Source organism: Eucalyptus grandis, chromosome 4, assembly GCF_016545825.1.
Source record: "Eucalyptus grandis isolate ANBG69807.140 chromosome 4, ASM1654582v1, whole genome shotgun sequence".
Classification (NCBI taxonomy): domain Eukaryota; kingdom Viridiplantae; phylum Streptophyta; class Magnoliopsida; order Myrtales; family Myrtaceae; genus Eucalyptus; species Eucalyptus grandis.
Window position 1 is genome coordinate 34,212,805 of NC_052615.1, and position 18,561 is coordinate 34,231,365.

The window sequence follows — 18,561 nt, forward strand, 5'->3', positions numbered from 1 at the left end:
AAGCGGGGTGGATTCCAAGTTCCAAAACTTAAGGATCCTATTTCAATGGTATATGTAATTTTTTTTTTTTTGGGTCAAATGATGGTATATGTTAAATTGGTGAAATCTAGAACTTAAAAGTTAGAACAATTTTTTGTTTTTCGCGATTTATGTTTTTACGATATCATGTGGTATTCTATTGTGTCTGATAATGAGTGTATAATTTTCAATCATTAATATGAACTTTCATTCTGATAATGACTTTTGCTTTATTAATATTTTATATTTTGTGTATAAATATAAATTGTGGTCAATAGATTGTAAAAGCAAGTGATCATTATTAAAGATGATTTTCTATAATCGTTTAATTAATTATACAAATGGAATCTAAATAAATCTTGAAACCTGTAACAGGATATGTTCAAAATTTTAGGATATCCATGGTAAATTCCAATTTAAAAAAATGAGAGACCTATAGGTTCCAAATAGAACGGTACGGAACTTGAAGCTGCTCATCCCTAATAATGGTAACACTGTACCAGATTTGCTCATCAGCTTGTTTGGGGTTCCATTTCGCTGATGAGCAATCACATGAAAAGTGTAATAGCCTTCGTGGGCGGCCATGAAAGCCAAATTAACACTATTATTAGCCTATTAGGCCTTGACTGGCAAACAGCAAGTGATCAATGTATATTCAAATACCAACTATTGTAATTAGTACAGTACGATATCAAATGTACACTTTTAACACTTGATAATGAATAAGATGAATGATATGTTCCAACATCCAGAACTTTTCCTATAAAAAAAAATAAATCGAAGTTGGTACACATGGAGGCCAAATTCTGCGGAAAAAATAAATGATATGGCCAACCCATAATATACATTTGTCACTAGTGTCGGATAAATCACAAGGAAAAGCGCATTTTTTGCTCAAAAGGAACCAAGCTTCTAAAACAAAGTCATTTGCCAATCAGCAAAGAATGTTGCTGTGCAAATCGTCTGTTCTTTTGCACATGAATGTAAGTCTTTACATTAAGAAAGATCTGATGGAGAACAAAATCGTAGTGAATCGCAAAGCTAACCTCTTTGACTAGAAAGAGGCAGAGGCTTAGACTTAAGAATCTGCTATGGTTCTCCCAAATGTCTGAATTCATGGCAATCAGCTCCAGCTTCATCCAATGCCAAGAGAAGCTTTGGTACGATCTTGGCTAACATAAGTTTGAAGCCAACTGAAGTTGAATTTGCATTGTTTTCACTGCTTACAGAGGCGTCTTTAGCGAGAGATCCGATTAAATATCCCTTCATATATGCGTCACATGCCTTGAGGATGTAATAACCACGCTTCTGAAAATGCTCCTTGACAAGGTCTTCGAAGTCCTAGTTTTGTTCCAGGAAAAAGTTCAAAAAAATTCCGGTTATGACATTTCTAGCAGCGAATGCAACTGTGATTAGAGAACAAAGAAGCCTAGCTTGATATAAGAGTTGCCTGAGTTGTTTTGAGATGCAACTTCTCTAATTTAACAATAATTAGATAATTGAAAATATTCAAAGCATCGACCTAGCAGCCCAAACGAACATCAACCAGTTAAACACGAAATTTCTCAGAATACAAAAATGTGGACGAACTTCTGGAGAATTTTAACGAGTAATGATATCCCTAAAACACGGAGCATGCATTTCTTACATCTTAAGTGATAATCTGTAATGCACAATTTGAAAGTTAATCCTCAATGTATCCATAACCCCACAGCATCAAAGCTGATGAGGAGGATTGCAGAGAGAGCAGTGAGGTATCATCAATCTCATAAATTTTCTTTCTCTTGGATAAAGCATCAATCTCCTAAGTCAATTATGCTTTAGCCATTGAATCTGTAAAGTTCGCAATGACTAAACTGATCATAGTTGGTTCCATGCCCTCCCTCTTAAGGCAGAAAAAGACGGTAGGACCATGCAAGTGTGAAGTGAATATCAGTGGACCACAGATTCAATACGAACAAGAAAATAGAATCACAGGGTGTGTTGAATGTGATACTTTACCTTGGGGGGCTTTCGCATTAGATTCAGCATTGTCTTACAATTCAACAAGAAAGTGTTCTCATTATAGGCCAATGAGTTTTTCTCTCCTTCAGCTGTCCCAATTTGCTTATCATACCCTGCCTCATTGAAGTATGGTTTGGAATTGAGCACCAATCCTTGGAGTGAAACCAACACTTGAAGAATGCTAGAAGATGATGAATCCCACACTTCATTCCCTCTGCCAGTCCAGGTGTTCAAGAGGCTAAGGCAGACTTTCCCCTCCTCATACAAGTTAGGATTAATTCGCCATCCGCCAGAATGATAATATGCTGACTGCAGGTTTGAGGTACAATCAGCAAGCACATGTTACAGAAAAACCCTCTTCAAAGGAAAAGAGAATTAAACCTAAATATAACTAGATAAGAGACATAATTTCAGAAACTAGAAATGCACTGTGAAAAAAATTTCAGAATTTCTTACTGGTGGAACATCGGGATACTCTGGGGGAAGGTGAAAGTCAAAGAAAAAAAGACCATCTTGGTAGGGTGTTGCATATGCCCCGACAATTACTGCCCTCACAAGATCCATTCGGTCTTCATAGACTCGTACGTAAATCCCATCTGTTGAATTCATTTACAATGAGATCCAAGTCCATTTGATTTGAGATAATAACTAGAAATTCCAGAGAGTCTACACATCTAACGCAATTATGATTACCAGGGAGGTTATTCTGAAGGATATTCCAGTCTTGCTGTACCTTCTTGAACCACTTTCTTCCACCATTGACCTATAGATAACATTATAACAAAGTTCAGATTTCAACTCTATCCATGATGGGATTAAAATCAGAAAATAAAAGTCCAAATGTCCTCCCCTCACCACCCCAAAAAAAAAAAAAAAAGAAAAGAAAAACTGCCTCCATTTATTCTCACTGGATGAGAAAAAAGGGAGCACTGGGTTCTACACTTGGGCTGCCTTTTTAAGCACTGAGTATCGGCATTTCATTTATCCCCTCGATATCATATATTCTTTTAATGGAGCCACAAATTTTTTCAAATGACACTCGCAGCATTACCTGTCCATTCGTGCCAATGAAATAGTGATCTATAGGATCTCTAGCTGTATCAAAACGTTTAAAAGTGCAAGCAGTTTCTTCATAGGAGGCTGGAGCATCTACTTCCTGAGACCTCGTATAGCATAGACTTTCAGCTGCACCCACTGGATCAGGAGCTACCCCAGAAATATCTTGATCCCCACTAGGATAAGTCATGTCTGTACCCGTACAGTCCATGATATTAGATTTCTCCGAGCTACACTCGTCACTAGAATATAATTTCTCGGAACTTTTCATCAACATCTGGGAATGACTTTCATTTTCCCCTTCCGAATCCAAACCAGAGTCCAGATTTTTCCGGCCTCGTGAAAATATTCCAGTCGCCAATCTGGTTACAAATCCAATTGCTGCCAAAGGAAAAGAAAGTGCTGAATTCATTCCAGCATGGTTTTCGACACTCTCTTCTCCAGAATCATTGTCAGCATCATCATTTGCAAGTCCAACCTCCTAGAAATAATTTTTGGCATCATTATTCAGAGAAGGGGCAATTAAAATACACCAAATAAAGGAAAAATTCCTGAAGATAATGTTTACATCCAGAGTACAAATTAAGCTCACTGGCAGTTTATTTACAAGATCATTTCATCAGAGTTACCACTGATCCTGCTTCAAAGTCCAACAGAGGTCTCTCAATTCAATCAATCGTGGAAGTTCTAAATATATTGAACACAGTTGTAATGCAGTCTGCCTCAAGATATGTTCAAGGTAGACATCCCAAACATTAACTTCCATGCAAACCACCTATCAAATCTATAAAAACAAAATAGTTGATTTCTAAGTACACCGTCTTATTTAGTGATAAATTGATTGTTATTTCAGCATGACAAGCTTTTTATGTCCTGGTGACTTCACTTCAGTGCTAGAAATATTTATGAAGTCTAAACAGGAAATTGTTAGTGGATCATTAAACAAGTAGGCCACATTTAAACGCCTGACAGGGTTCTGCTACATGACTTTATAAACCAGTTTTATAAACCAACCTTTCTATTTCTTCTCTTCAATATCCACTCCACTCATTGCGAATATCATCAATTACACCAGACAATTCTAATAGCATGTTAACTTGTGTTATTGTTGAATTAAATGTGTCCAAATCGTTCATGATAAAATCTCCTCCTTGTCGCATGTGCCTGACATCGCCAGGCAGGAAGGTCATCTCCTGCAGTTAAATTTTTATCGCATTTTGAGTTCTAGGCATAAGGAGAAACAAACCTCTTTGTCATTCTCTACAGCGTCCATTTCATCATCATCTACAGTTTCCCAACTTGCAGCATCACTAACCCCGCTGCCAGAAGCAATTGACCCATCGTCATCATCTCGACCGACAACATATATGGCCTGTGGTCCAACCTAGAAACCAAAAAGAGACAATAAAAGGCCAGATATTAAATCTAGTCTATAAATGGAGAAAGCAGTTGAGAACGAGTCACAATATTGTAACAAAACTGAATAAATGAGCGGAATTGGTTGAAGGTTGTCTCATGTCCAGAGGGAGGAACAGAGCAATAAAGATTCAAGTCTGGCCTGTGTCCAACTTAGTAACATGTGGAACTTCAGACATGACGAATTTTTTAAATTATATCTTTTCTAGCTCATTATTCAATGATTCACATGTAATTTCTCACTTGTTGAAACCAGCATTTGTTATAGCTCAAGTTGAGTTTCTAGCTGTTGATCACTATATTTACACCCACATTGTTCATGCCAGAAGATAGAAGGGCTCCAAACGCCTGTTATCAAGTGCTTTTGTGGTAGAAAGCAAGAAGAACAAAAACAAAAGAGGTGCTAATGTTGACAATGGTAAGCATGCCAACTGCGCACAGACCGTCGTCAGACCGGTGCTAAAAGAGTACTTAAGAGGAACAATAAACAAAGAAAGATATAAATAGCTGTAGGCTGTCATGCATACCGTTGAAACCATCCCGTCAGCCCATGTAACTTCAATGTTACCATCTTCAAGCCCAGTTATATTACCAACCCATGAAAGATCTGTAAAGGTAGAGGCAGCTTCATTGTCAGTGACTTCCTCAACATTTTGAGTCCCTGAGCTGTCTTCTTCATTATCTGTTGTATAATCCTCTCGCATGCTTTGTTGTGTTCCTGTCTCCATAGATTTCATACCAGAATCCATTTGCAGAGAAGCAGAAACAGGAGACAAACGTACAACAACATCACCATAACAATAGTCATAATCTGGATGTCCCTCCAGCTCATAGACACTAACAACTTCCTCTTTCTCAAACTCACGGGGATCTTCTGGCCTGGCAACTGGTTTTAACCAGTTGACACGAGCTGTTCGCTCTTTGGCATTTACACTTTTCACTACCCCAACACGCCGAACTTCACCAACATAATCGTCATCATCAGCAGCCTTTTCGATCACGTACTGTTCAGCAACAAATTCATGATCACCAGGTGTCTCAATTGGAATCAATTTCGTTGAGTCCAGACAGCGTTCAATCTGACCATCCTGCCACACCACATCAACTTTTGTTCTGGTATTGACAATTTGAAGAGCCTTTTCAAAATTCTCCTCTTTCCTTCGAATCTTCTTGTCCCTCTTCAGAACAACTTTACGAATCTTTTTCCGATGAAGAGGCCAAGGTTCATGAAGAGTTTCCTTGGCAACTGACAATGAACTACTACATGAGCTAGACTCAGATGAAGCTGTGCACCGTGTAACTGATTCCAGTGGAGCCTTTGGGTCCAATACAGTGTCTGCATCAGTATTAATGAACTCTCCATGATCAATTGACTCCTCCAATGCAACCTCCTTTTCTGGTTGAGAGCTCTCTAACTCATTGTTGAGCGAATCATCAAGTTCTAGTTTTGACAAACCTGTGTATAATAAATTAGACGAAGCTGGTGTTGAAGATGGAAGAAGGCACCAGTCACCTAGCTGCCAATTTGCATGGGAAAAGCAAGACAGTAATTTCAGTTTCTTCGGGCTCTGTTCTTCTGCTGGAGCAGTAGAAGAATCAGGCCCATGTCCAGCAGAAGCTATCCAATATATAAACACTGAGCCTATGGTGACTTTGGTCACAGTACCCTCCAACTTATTAGCTCTCCACAACCCATATAGCCATCTCGAATTCTTGAAAATCGAAGAAGAGCTAGCCTTGACACGTTGACCAGGAAAATAAGTACAATGTTCATCTTCCAGCAGATTCTTGGTAATAGGTTTGAGGCGATGTGGCTCAGCCTTCATTACTTTACAGACAGAACCATCATCAAACTGCACAGTCACATTATCTAGAACACCATCCACTCTACCCAGCCATGGACCGAGGACAGCATAATCTCCAATAGAAAATTCTGTCACGCGCTTTAGTTCTTTGGATGGGATATCTTCTATAATAGATCCACTAGAATTTAAAACATCCACATTTATACTAACATCCACCACGACACCAATTTGACCTGTAGGGTCTGTGGCTGAAGCCACATAATCCCCATGTAAGAATCCCCGATCAATGACTGTTACTTCACCAAAACTTTGAGTACTCTCAATGTCATTCATATAAAGCACTCGAACTTGGTCGGCAGATAGAGGACCTGGTTTATCACCACCTTGGCTTCTGGCACAATTCTCCTGAGACATTTTGATTCTATCACCATCAGTCTCCTCGTTCGCACTGTCTTCAGCATCATCTTCATCGTCTTCATCTTCATCTTCCTCATCAGTAATACTGCCATCTGAATCAGAGTCCCCAGCAACTTCAGTCACTATACCGATCGTTCCATTTTTCTTGCTCCTCACCACATCTTGTCTGTATATGCCAGGGAAACTCTGAGTTTCCTTGATGTCTCTAACTGCTTCTGCCATTCCATCACCATCACCATTGTTATTCACATCAGAAAGACCACCACTAATAGCAGAATCAGCTTCCTCCAAAGTCGTGTCATGCCCACTTATGGTTGGTTCCTCAGCAGCAATATTCTTCTGTTGCAATGCCATCTGAACATTCATAAAATCCAAATTTAACATCACCTTCGAACAAATTGTAACCCATCTCACAAATCCATCATAATATCTGATAAACACCGCCAAAAGAACATATAAAACTGCATCACGAAGGATTTGCAGAAAGACTGAATCCAGGAAAATGAGATCATATACCCTTTCAAACCAAAAATAGTACACACCATATGTTCTCCTAGGATCAAACTCCCAGAAAATGTCATTCATTCACAACAAGATCACAAACATAAGCTCTTTCTATTGTTGCAATGGAACAATAAGTCCTACATAAGCTCTTTCTATTGTTGCAATGGAGCAATAAGTCCTACAAATCTACAGGCCATGTCTTCCAAACCTCTGAGATACAGGAGCGACTATAAAAATGGAATACCGTCACCTTAGCGTTTCGCAAATGAGAAGATAAAATCCGTAAGAATTTAAAAGAGCAAAAAAAAAAAAAAAAAAGAAAAAACAAATCTTTTAGCAACAAGAAGCTATTAAGCGGATTAAACCCTCGAAAGATTCAAATAGATTAAATCTCATCAGCCACCAGAACAGCTGTTGAATCAGGCATTAGGTGCAAAGAAGCACGCCTTCAATGAACAACGAACGATCACCCGTTTTAAACAGAACCCACCAAATGACCCATCGGCAGACCAACAAATAAATGCAGATATCGACAAAACGAGCTACCCATCTTCATCCCACGAACTCATCCCAGCTATTAAAACCCTAAAGCAGCTGAAGAACAAGCCGCGGATTAGACCCAGGAGAGCAAAATGACAAAAACCCAAAAAAAAAAAAAAAAAAAAACCGTGAACGAGCTCCAATCAAGCTACCCATCGAATCGATCGTCAAGAAAATCCAATCCAATACATACCCACCACACGCTCGATCCAAAGTAAGCTACAGATGAATCCACCGCCCCCTCCTAAGATCACGTCGCGAGACAGGCAAAGAAAAGAGGAAAAAAAATCAAAGAAGAACAAGAAAACAAGGAACAGTCACCTCGTTAAAGAAAGATTGAATTCGGACAAGGAAGGAGGTGGCTAGAAGGATATCCTAGACCCCGGTTCTTGCTCAAATATATAGCGCTCGAACGAACGCCTCCTCTCCGCTTTCTTTAGCGATGGTGGAGAAATCGGAATATTATTGAACTCGACAGAGGGAGCTTCGATGGCCCGATTCTGGATTCGGAGCCGAGGGCACAATCGTAATTCCGCGCTGGCGACCTTGCTTGTCCCGGGGACGGAGAGGTTACCGGGGGAGCAGAATTGCTGGCGAAAGGCCCAGATTGCCCCTTCGTTTCTCTTTTTCCATTTGTCTCTTTCCAACCAAAGATAATCTAGAGAAATACGTTTAGGAAAGTATTTTAAATTAAGATCCGAAGTGAATTTTTTTGTCCACGGAAGACTTAGAGAAAGATTGAAAATTCAAAAATGACCCTGCTCCCGACCCTTATTAGGTTAGGTCCTTTATCAAGAAATTAGCTTTATTTCATGCCCTCATTTGAAAGTCTTGCCTGTATTTTATTTATCCTTTACGTGATCCATTTTGATGGATGGGAGTGATTGAGATTACCAAGCAATGAATAGGAACGTCTAGGAAGTCAAGAAAGAGGATGCTTCTTTCTCGGGTTAGGGAAGAAAGGAGCCTGCAGGCTGCAGGGACAAGGCAAAGGGCAACCCCGAATGGCTGCGCAACAATCAGTCGGGTCAAAAACCGTGGGCCGGCCGGTTGGGCCCAGGTGCGATTTATCGGGCCGGGATACACCTAAACGGGCCTCACCGGGCCGGCCGCCCATCCCGGTCCGTTCGTGACCCGAACAAAACCCGAGCCCGACTCGTTCGCCTGGGATGAAGGACTCGACTCGGCGTCGGCTTCAGCGGTTGAAGAAGAAGCAACGAAGCCGGAGAAGATGATCGTCTGCATCGCCGTCGTCGGCCATCAGGTAACGCCTTCTCCCCGCGGCGCGCCGGCGAAATGCGTCCTCTCGGCGTGATCCGTCTTCGATTATTCCGGATCGCCTGAGTCTCACGGGGCTGTTCGTTTTTTTTTGATCTCCGATCGGGATGGAACAGAACAACCCGCTGTACATACAGAGCTTCACGGAGGCGGACGACGCGCTCAAGCTCCACCACATAGTCCACTGCTCCCTCGACGTCGTCGACGAGCGAGGTTGTTCGCAGTCCCTCTTTACATGTATCTGCACGCGTACTTCGTTGCCTGAACTTTGATCTGATTCGCTTCAATTGGATAATGTCGAGACTGGTTTCTTCCTTCTACTGCAATAGCAAGTTTACTACCGTCCGGTTGATTTTAGCAGAAATCGCATCTGTTCTTTTGCTTGTGGTGGGGAGTGCGGAAATTTCTCATTAGCAAGTTTAGATCTTGGCGCATGGTATGATTTTTAGGGTAGTGTCGCGTTGCGGTTTCCTATTTGAGAATCTTATGGTACTGTGGTTGCTCTTTTTGCGTATGTTCAGTGAACAATCCGAAAAAATCCGGGCCACTGCTGAACGAGACTTTCCTGGGTCTTCTTTATCCGACCGAAAACTACAAAGTGTAAGTCCTCTTTTGCTTGCTTGATCGGTCGAAAGTATTGCCGACCAGTCATGTTTAGTGGTCTGTGATTTTGGTTGATGCGGTTCGTTCTGCTTGCAGGTATGGCTATCTGACTAATACAAAGGTGAAATTTATCCTAGTCACAACAGATTTAGATGTCAAAGATGCCGATGTGAGAAATGTGAGTAAACCTGAGTGAATACAATTGTTTCTGGTGTAACTTTGTGAAACCTTCAATGACACTCCTGCATCAGTATCCTTAAACAGTTGCATGTCGGCTGTTAATTGCCATAAACTCGCCCTTTTCGTCAAGTAGAAAATGTATTCTGGAGGTAAATGTTGTTAATAGAGGTTTGAGTTTGCTGATACTGAATCGGTGATCGTCTGAATATGGTGGTAACTTGTAAACTTCAGAGTAAAGATTCTATCCCAGGATACAGACTGGGGCAGGCATATTGGTGGAGCCTAAGGGACTAGGCCAATATCGTGAATTTCATGCTCATTCTTGTTAGTAACTTACAATTTTCTTAAGGGTAGTTGGATGTTTGTGGACCATCTATCCACCCAGCTTTAGCTCATGGTTAACTTGGTTTATGGCTCATGAGGATAGTGAGGGTATTTGATAAAGCAGAGTTTACTCACTTGAGTGGAGATCTGTGTCATTTAAACAAGAAAATTGCAAGTCGTTGAAGTAGCATAAAGCACAAGAAGCATCTTTGAACTTTGATTATAGAGAAAACGGAATATTTTGACATGTGATGAATAAGATAGCAACCCTTGTGGTTCGTCTTCCTTTCTGTTTCTTCTCCTGCTCCCTTGCAATATTTTGTACAATAATCTACTTCCTTTGGGGGAGTGTACGTATCATCTAAGGCTATAAAAATGAGAGTATCTAGCGATACTTGGATATAGACGCACTTTGAATGATACGAAGTTTTTGCTTGCTTATGCATCACTGGCGCATAGCTGGTGTTTTAAGTTAGGAATGATGATCTCTTCTGGCATGTAATATGGAGAGAAGCAATATGCAGATTATATCTTTAGGATGCTTGAGCAGTTACATTCTGCTCCTGATGGCAATTGTGTCGTCTTTGGCTGTGATTGAAATCTGTCTCGCTGCTTTGTTTATGCACAGTTCTTCCGGAGGTTTCATGCAGCATACGTGGATGCAGTTTCAAATCCATTTCATGTACCGGGTAAAAAGATAACCTCCAGAACATTCGCGGAGAGAGTCAGTACCATTGTGAAGGCATTCGGCTTAAGTTCAGCTGGCTGAAGCAACTCATCACGGAACTATACACTTCTTGTCCTCTTCCCTCTTGTTGCTGGAACTGCAATGGTTTTGCTTACTCAGAAAGGGGTTGAGCTTCTGTGAATTCTATGCTTTAATGATCATATTTGTTTCATGAGTGGATAATACCATTAGTTTTACTTTTAATTTTTGAGCTACATCAAAATGGACAGTGGGGTACCGTTTATTCATATAAGTCTCATGGCCCGTTCTATGGTCGAGCAAGAAACGAATTTTTCAATCATAGTACATAACAAATTTAATCTCGTAGGATGTGAAGAAAAAAAAATTATGATCATATCGACATAGAGAAAAATAAATAGAAATTATTTTGGAGATAGATAAATTAAGTGAGGTTAGCGCAAGAATTGTTCGTCCTATCACTTCATGAAATTAATGAGAATGCAATTAGAGCACGAGAATGCCCAAAAGTTTTCATGTCAGTAGATTATAGGATCGAACATCATTACATTAACAATATATCAAAATTACCTGGTTATTGATTTATAATCTTTTTAATAAGACCGGATAGTATATTCGAATGTGGAAAATTTTCATAAATGTGGAATAAGGGTTAATAACATTAAAAACTCCAAATCACAAAAAATCTCAAACTGGAACATTTATGGTATATTTATCTTCTGTTAATATTTGTTAAATTGGATAAATATCATGAAAAATTACAAACTATAAATGGATGATATAATTCTGAACTGGTACACCTATCAAATGTCACATATTATCTTATTTAGTAATTTGACAGTGAAATTTGATAGAAATTAATGGTGGGAAAATATGTTACAGGCATATCAATTTGGTATTTTTGTTCTTCAAAATATTAGCTTAGTTAAATTAGTCACATATGTACTTGAGTTTTTCATGATATTAACTCTTTGAATAATGCTAATTACTTTTTACGCTTTTTTTTTTCTCTTCGAAAAAATCAAAATCCACTTGCATCGATTTTACATTCTCGCTACTCTTCCTCCTGTACACCCATAACATCCTCCCCTCATCTTATTTTATGGATAGATTTGCATCTCCATTGAAAATGAAGACAAAGGCCTAATGCTTTTTCCATCTCCATCTGCAACATTCACCATGCTCTCTCTCCCCATGAATGGACTCCATCAAGTTGGGTCGGAGGCATTCATACATCTACCAAAGTGCTTACAATGATCTTTCGATTAATACATCAAGACACAGCATCATCAGTAACACATTCAAGCTAGACACTACTGGACAAAAAAGTAGAGGGTAGGGAGGAAGAGTAAGAAACTTCCTAGCGAACTGCTCTCAATTGCTTCAAGTACAATACCTATGGAAGTCCAAAAGCTGTGGCAGCTCCTGCTATGCCAGCTCCAATGATCACTATGTCCTCAATTACTACCATGATAGACACGGTATGACTTGATGCTCTGTCTTGTGCCTAAAAAGTGCTTGTGACTGTGAGGTTTAGATGGTAAGTGAGGCTTCAGTTTCAGACAGCAAGATAAGTAACGGAAAGTTTGCTTGAGACCGTAATGCAAGTGCAACGTTGAGTAAATGGCGATGTGTTTGCTTGACAATCCCATTTTGTTGCGGAGTGTCGGTGAATGAGTGCTCATGAGTTTTGCCAAGATAGCTAAAAAATCTCTGCATACTTGTTTTATGATATCATTAAAATTGGTCTTAACCATAGCAATTTTTTTTTTTTGCAAATAAGTGAAAGCTTGAGACTTGAACTGTAACAAATATATCTAAGTGCTGGGAGAAAAGTCATCAACTATTATGAAACCATAATGTGCAATAGAAGGTTCACTTGGACGATCTAAACTTCAGCGTTACAAATCAACAATATAAGGATATATTGTTGGTGAGATGGATCGAAAATTGGTTTGAGTCAATCCATCCATCAACCTTGAAAGACTTATTTGGATGTTGCGCATCGTCTCTTGCAATAGCTCAAGAAGACCCCTAAACTTATTTAACTCTTCTTCCTTATTCTTATTTCGTCCTTATGATGTGAATCTGGACAATAGAATTCTCTGACAAGGCAACCAAAGAAATCCAGCAATTCAACTTACATCTCCAACGAAGCAAATTCAGTCACTCACAATTCAAAAGTGACATTATTGTAGCTACACGCATTCATCATCCTTACTTTACTAGCACAAACACAAACATTCCCTTATTTTCCTTTACATAGGAAGAAGAGAAATGAGAAAATGAGAAAAACACTCCCTATGTAACCTGCAAAGGCAAACAGCAACATATGGGACTAAGCTCTGAATTCAAGAAGTTCTTAGCATCCCGCAATTGTAGCTCGCTATCCTTGGCAGCCGCCCAGCCAAGAACCCGGCCAGCACTGTATTACTCAAGAAGTTCAATATCTTGCCATCGCTTTGTGCCATGTATCCCACCATATAAGCTGTAGTTATGAGCTGAAATGCTCTCCATCTTCGCTCTTTGGCATAGTTCTGCAGACCCCTCTCAATCCTCTTGTGCTCGTCCTCCTCTTCTATACCCTTCCCTTCACTTCTCATGACTTGCCTGTCTCTCAAGGCTTCACCCAGGCATCTTGCTAAGACGATGCCATCTTCTAGGGCCGCACAGCCTCCTTGGGCAATGTCTGGTGTCATGGGGTGGAATGCATCTCCAGCTACACAAACATTGCTTTTGCTTATGTTTCCCCATATAATCTCCCATGGGTGTCTAAATCTCAGTGGAGATAACATCATGTTATCCAATTCCGTGTCATCTATAACAGCTTTTATGTTGTCTGCGACTTTTCCGAGCTTGCCTAGCACTAATTGCTTGATCTCAGCCGGGTTATCTATAATTTCTTCATCTACATCAAGGAAAGCACAAGTGCTTGAACAAAATATGCATGCAAGTCGAAAAGGATTTAATATATGTCGAGGCCAGTTCATATCAGAGAGGAAAAAAAAAAGATGAAGACTTTATCTTCTTTTTGAGTCGATTATGAAGATTTTATCTTCAAAAGGAGAAAAAAGGCATATTAAAACTCACCCTGGCTGGAAGGAGAAAAACTGAAGAACCAGTATATTGTCTTATCATCGCAAGGAAGGACACCATATCTTACTCCTTTACCCATGAACAGGGAAATTTTGGGCTCAAGATCATGGCCATTCTCGTAATATACACAGGCCCTGATGCCGAATCGGCCAACAGAAGCAGGCTTCTTGAAGCCTAGCCATTTGGCCAGTGCAGAGTTCACTCCATCACACCCAATCAACAACTAGCATGTACAAACAGAGTATAAGCATAAAGATCAGTTAAACCATAGACAACCTCCAGTTTTGGAAAGCGAGGGAAAATTTCTCAGTAGATAAAAGGGGCTCGTCTCAAGCTCTAATTCTAACTGTCCTTCTAAGCAAATTTTCCCAATCAATGGTAGATTACAATATGATACCTTCGCCTTGAGAAAAGAACCATCAGAAAGATGAATAAGCTTGAGGCAGCCCGATTCTTCGATTGAAACTACCTTGGAAGAAAATTTAATAGTGCCACTTGGAAGTTCTTTCTCAAGAGTCTCCAACAAGATCTTCCTCTGCACACAACGAAATTCATGGTCTCTCCTGCAATACACAGACCAGCACGTTCTTTCCATTAAAAAACAAGGAGCACATCTGGAAAATTGACTAATTTCAAATATAAATGACTTAACTGCGGCCCCATGGCATTTAACGCTATCTCTGCTGTACGAAGTCCAGAAATTGCGGAAGAAGTCATTACCCTGCAACCAAAACCTCTAACATGTCAATTAAAATAGCAGGTGCAGAGATATGAGAAGAAGCACTTCACGGTACCCATGTCCCACATTAGGTATCACTTCACGATCACTGTCTTCTTTTTTGCAGGTGCAGGGTATGTCTTGATATTCATTCGGATTGTAATTTGTTTGAATCTATTAGGATTGACCGCAAAACGTCTTCCCCATTCTACAGCTAGAGAAGGGAGTTTCTTAGTTACCTGAGAAGTCGGTTGTGCTGCTGACGGAGCGATTCACCAACCCCGACCGCGTCCAAGGCTTTCCAACCATTTGTCCATATTCCTAACGCAAACCCTGTGGTCCTCAAATGGTCGTGCGACTCCAAAACCAAGCTTCTTATGCCTAGCCTGCAACACACAGCATCATCAGTAATAGAGACAAACGAACAAAGACGAAGAGGGTGGGAAAGATATGTAAGAAACTTCCGAGCGAACTACTCGTAATTGCTTCAAGTACAAAACCTATGAAGTCCTAAAGCTGTGGTAAGCCCTGCTATGCCAGCTCCAACAATGACTATCTCCTCAACTGCTTCCATGACAAGAGTCTTGACTGGAGACTAGTGTCTTGTGCTTTAAAAGTATCTGCGACTGAGGTTTCAAATGGGTAGTGGAGTTCCAATTCAGACAGCAACATAAAGCGTAAAAAACGTATTAGGGACAAAGATGATGATCAGGGGTCACCAGTAAATTATGCAAGATATGATGCCCAGGAAATGCATTGCGTGCAAAGACAAATGAAAAGCAAACTCCGACAGGATTACAGAAGCCGTCAGCTATAAAATACAAATTTTGACGCGACGAGGTACGATGGGTTCAATTACGTGTGCGCGTGCGTGTCTGTCTGATTTTGGATATGTTATTGTATTGCATCAACTCCCAACCAAGTGGATGTGGACTACTCCCGCAACAAGCCCAACATAGCAATCGAGCAAGACACTACTACTTCAAACTCCTAACTCTGCGAAATGCTGCAACGTTAATTGAAGACTTGCAGAACGCATAAAGGCAAGTCTTGGACATTTAGACAAAAATTCTAATTAGAACACAGAAGCCTATGGAAATCTTACGTAACATTTCTCTTCATGCTGACACAGCCCTCAAAACGATGCTTTACAGCAAATCTAATCAAATGGAGGGTCTCCATCACTGTGACATTCATGGATTAATTTACTGTAGATATTGTCCACTTTGGCCTGTCCATATCAGGTCTCACCGTTTTGTCCTTTGGGTACCAGCAGCCACTTTCTTAGGAGGTGAGCCATCTTGATAGTGTTCTGTGTTGGACTCACTTAACTTTGGAGTTTCAAAAGCAAAACTTGTTGTCAACAAGTCAATTCTATTTTTCACATATATATCTCTGAATCGTTCTCTCCCTATTCGGTGCATGGTTTGGTTCATTCGTGCCCTTTTGGCCCTAGTGACCACTCCCGCCCTTGTCAAATCAGTTCGTTACAGCCACAGATGCAGCATCACGAAGCAAAGCAGTCCTTGCTTTCTAAATGAAATAAATGCAAGCATTCGAAAGGAACTTCACCAAAGCTTTCTGCAGCCCCCATGGCCTTCCGTACTTGCGGAAGACAAGTAAATTCAGCTTGGACTTTGCACCACACTTGAGCAGAAAAGTGACTTTCAAAAACAAATAAGATCAGAAAAGTGACATTCAAAAACAAATAAGATCCAGCCTCATTATACTTCTGACAGAATAAACACAACAGAGACCTGCCAGGCGCAGACCATCGACCAATTCTTTCTAAGAATGGCTGCCTATCAAGAATCTAGCCAGGAAATAAAACGAAATCTGGGCATGTTACTTGAAAACCAGACCAGCCTATGCCACACAACTTTGGTGCCTTTTCTTCTTAACTGCATTCCAAGCACCTGCAGTTGAGAAAAAACCAGAGGATGAAACAATGCAGATAACTCTGTCCCTAATAGCAGAATAGCGAAAGAGAATTCCACAAATTGCTGATGAAATAGAGACAAGTTCATCAAATCTAGCTCCTTGCCACCCATTCAAGAGCACTAATATCAGCTGAGACTTCGGCATACAAACAGAATATGGAATCATAAACTTCAATTTACTAGTTTCAGTAATTTCATTTCCTGTAGTCAAATTTGTACATTTTCTTCTGTCTTTTTCTTATTTTGGCGTTTTCATGCGGTGGTGTCGACTTCTAATGCGTCATCCTTTTATCAGACTAACACTTTATAACCTTTAGATATTATTTCTTTCATCTCGTGGTCTCGTTCCTATTTTCAGCCTTTTTCAAATACTTTTGTCAAGCTTTGATTGGGATAAATTGTACTATCTTTTCATTCAACTGAAATTCTACATTTTCTATTGCTTAGTTACGGGTTGAAAAGACATGTTGATGCGCAAGTTCTACAACCTGCCTCGGGCTGCCTCCAACATTCCGTGCACCAGCCAGCTTACACGCCACAGGCAAAGGTAGCCTCCTAGACCTTTCGAAAGATCTTGCGACGATTAATAAGCCTGTAAACGATGAATCAGGAGAGAAAGGAGAAAATTTCGGGAGAGAATCCACACGTAGAGAGTGTTGGAGAAATCTTTCCAGAATATTTTGAAGCTGACAAAACGTTTCTATCAGTCTAGTCTGGATAAGTACAGACCTTCTGTTTAGAGTCTGAAGACTTTCAGATCACCAGATTCAAGACTCAAGACTCAAGACTCAAGACTATTCTCATTGACAGTTTTTCTAATCCAGTGACGAAGGCAATCTAGAGCCAAAGTATTTGGTTGAGGATTTGGTCTTATCCTCTAGAGAAGATCTCTTGGCTGGATAAATATAATGGATTCTTTTATTCGTAATCAAGATCGTTTGAAGATCCGATGGTCGACGAAATATTCTTGGAAGGTTTTATTCTTGGAAACCAAGATCCTGATTGTATGGGCGAACATGATTGATGGGCTATCGTCAGGTTCCTTTAATAGCTCGAATGATCTTCTTGATTGATTCCGTCCAACAGGTAGATTGGAGGAATTCCTTTGGTAAGTGCCAATGGATATGATGGCATAAAGGAGTATAAAAGGAAGACATTCTAGTTGCTTTAGTGCATGATCGATAGAGAAATTCCAGAGTCTGAAGTACCTTGATTATCAGTCGATACATTTTGAGCAAAATTGTACACACAAAGAGTGTCTATACTTAGTGATACCTTGAGCGAGTGTGGTAGATCATCTACACCGAGAAAGCAAGGGAGAACAACACTGTAACATCTCTTTGTTCATAGTGGAATCTAGCCAATAGGCTGTCAGTGCAGAAGAGTGGACGTAGGCTTGACATAAGCCGAACCACTATAAACCGCGTGTTCAATTTTCTCTTCTCTCAGTCTTACTTTAATTATTGTTTGTCTCAAATCTATCAACTGTCTAGTATTGTGCAATTATCGAGAAAAATCCTTTATATACCTATTCACCCCCCTCTAGGTACTTATACTAGCTATATCAATTGGTATCGAGCTCGTGTACTCACTTTATTTGAAGTGTTTTACTTGAGTAAAAGATCCATGGCTAGTATGCTAGCACTAGGGCTGATGGAAGGGCAAAGCAATACCAGACCACCCTACTTTGATGGAAAGGATTACAACATCTGGAAGAACAAGATGAAAGCTTTCCTACGATCAAAGGATCCTCTGGAATGGGACGTAGAAAAAAGGAATTACTCCTACAGCTGCATCAGTCTCTGAAAGAGGGAAAGAAACTGTTGAGACTAGCGGAATGACTCAGGAAGAGATAATCAAGAGACAAGCACTCGATGCAAAAGCAATTTACTCTTTATATTGTGCTTTGTCACCAACTGAATATAACATAATATCTTCTTGTGTTACAGCAAAAGA

The 18,561-nt window shown here is 40.1% G+C and overlaps 3 protein-coding genes across 4 annotated transcripts; 1 reads left to right on the top strand and 2 right to left on the bottom strand.

Moving 5' to 3' along the window:
• Window positions 1–707: 707 nt before the first annotated feature.
• On the bottom strand, window positions 708–8,242 carry LOC104418963 (probable ubiquitin-conjugating enzyme E2 23). 2 transcript variants are annotated; one of them, XM_010030450.3, is made up of 8 exons: window positions 8,082–8,242; window positions 5,022–7,070; window positions 4,325–4,462; window positions 3,074–3,559; window positions 2,716–2,785; window positions 2,479–2,618; window positions 2,020–2,331; window positions 708–1,359 (listed from the first exon to the last, which is right to left on the bottom strand). In XM_010030450.3, exons 2-8 carry the CDS (start codon window positions 7,068–7,070, stop codon window positions 1,108–1,110), a joined length of 3,447 nt encoding a protein of 1,148 aa, XP_010028752.2. In that variant the 5' UTR covers window positions 8,082–8,242; the 3' UTR covers window positions 708–1,107. The 2 variants fall into 2 exon arrangements, with proteins under 2 accessions (XP_010028752.2, XP_010028753.2); XM_010030451.3 differs by lacking the exon at window positions 8,082–8,242 and adding an exon at window positions 7,954–8,074.
• A 676-nt stretch (window positions 8,243–8,918) lies between these two features.
• Window positions 8,919–11,076, top strand: LOC104418972 (trafficking protein particle complex subunit 2-like protein). The gene is made up of 5 exons (XM_010030459.3): window positions 8,919–9,024; window positions 9,155–9,251; window positions 9,560–9,638; window positions 9,738–9,819; window positions 10,774–11,076. Exons 1-5 carry the CDS (start codon window positions 8,992–8,994, stop codon window positions 10,912–10,914), a joined length of 432 nt encoding a protein of 143 aa, XP_010028761.1. The 5' UTR covers window positions 8,919–8,991; the 3' UTR covers window positions 10,915–11,076.
• Window positions 11,077–12,975: 1,899 nt separating this feature from the next.
• On the bottom strand, window positions 12,976–15,416 carry LOC104418971 (monooxygenase 2). The gene is made up of 6 exons (XM_010030458.3): window positions 15,166–15,416; window positions 14,905–15,051; window positions 14,600–14,668; window positions 14,345–14,510; window positions 13,942–14,170; window positions 12,976–13,759 (listed from the first exon to the last, which is right to left on the bottom strand). Exons 1-6 carry the CDS (start codon window positions 15,237–15,239, stop codon window positions 13,203–13,205), a joined length of 1,242 nt encoding a protein of 413 aa, XP_010028760.2. The 5' UTR covers window positions 15,240–15,416; the 3' UTR covers window positions 12,976–13,202.
• Between the last annotated feature and the right edge of the window lie 3,145 nt (window positions 15,417–18,561).

Excerpts from the sequence above, each read along its gene's own strand:
- LOC104418963 (XM_010030450.3), bottom strand. The coding sequence starts at position 7,070 with ATGGCATTGCAACAGAAGAATATTGCTGCTGAGGAACCAACCATAAGT. Across the intron at positions 2,786-3,073 it reads TCATTGGCACGAATGGACAG|GTCAATGGTGGAAGAAAGTG; the intron begins GTAATGCTGCGA and ends TGTTATCTATAG. Across the intron at positions 1,360-2,019 it reads TAATGCGAAAGCCCCCCAAG|GACTTCGAAGACCTTGTCAA; the intron begins GTAAAGTATCAC and ends GAACAAAACTAG.
- LOC104418972 (XM_010030459.3), top strand. The coding sequence starts at position 8,992 with ATGATCGTCTGCATCGCCGTCGTCGGCCATCAG. Across the intron at positions 9,025-9,154 it reads TCGCCGTCGTCGGCCATCAG|AACAACCCGCTGTACATACA; the intron begins GTAACGCCTTCT and ends GGGATGGAACAG. Across the intron at positions 9,252-9,559 it reads CGACGTCGTCGACGAGCGAG|TGAACAATCCGAAAAAATCC; the intron begins GTTGTTCGCAGT and ends GCGTATGTTCAG.
- LOC104418971 (XM_010030458.3), bottom strand. The coding sequence starts at position 15,239 with ATGGAAGCAGTTGAGGAGATAGTCATTGTTGGAGCTGGCATAGCAGGG. Across the intron at positions 15,052-15,165 it reads ACAGCTTTAGGACTTCATAG|GCTAGGCATAAGAAGCTTGG; the intron begins GTTTTGTACTTG and ends TGTGTGTTGCAG. Across the intron at positions 14,669-14,904 it reads CAGCACAACCGACTTCTCAG|GGTAATGACTTCTTCCGCAA; the intron begins GTAACTAAGAAA and ends TTTTGGTTGCAG.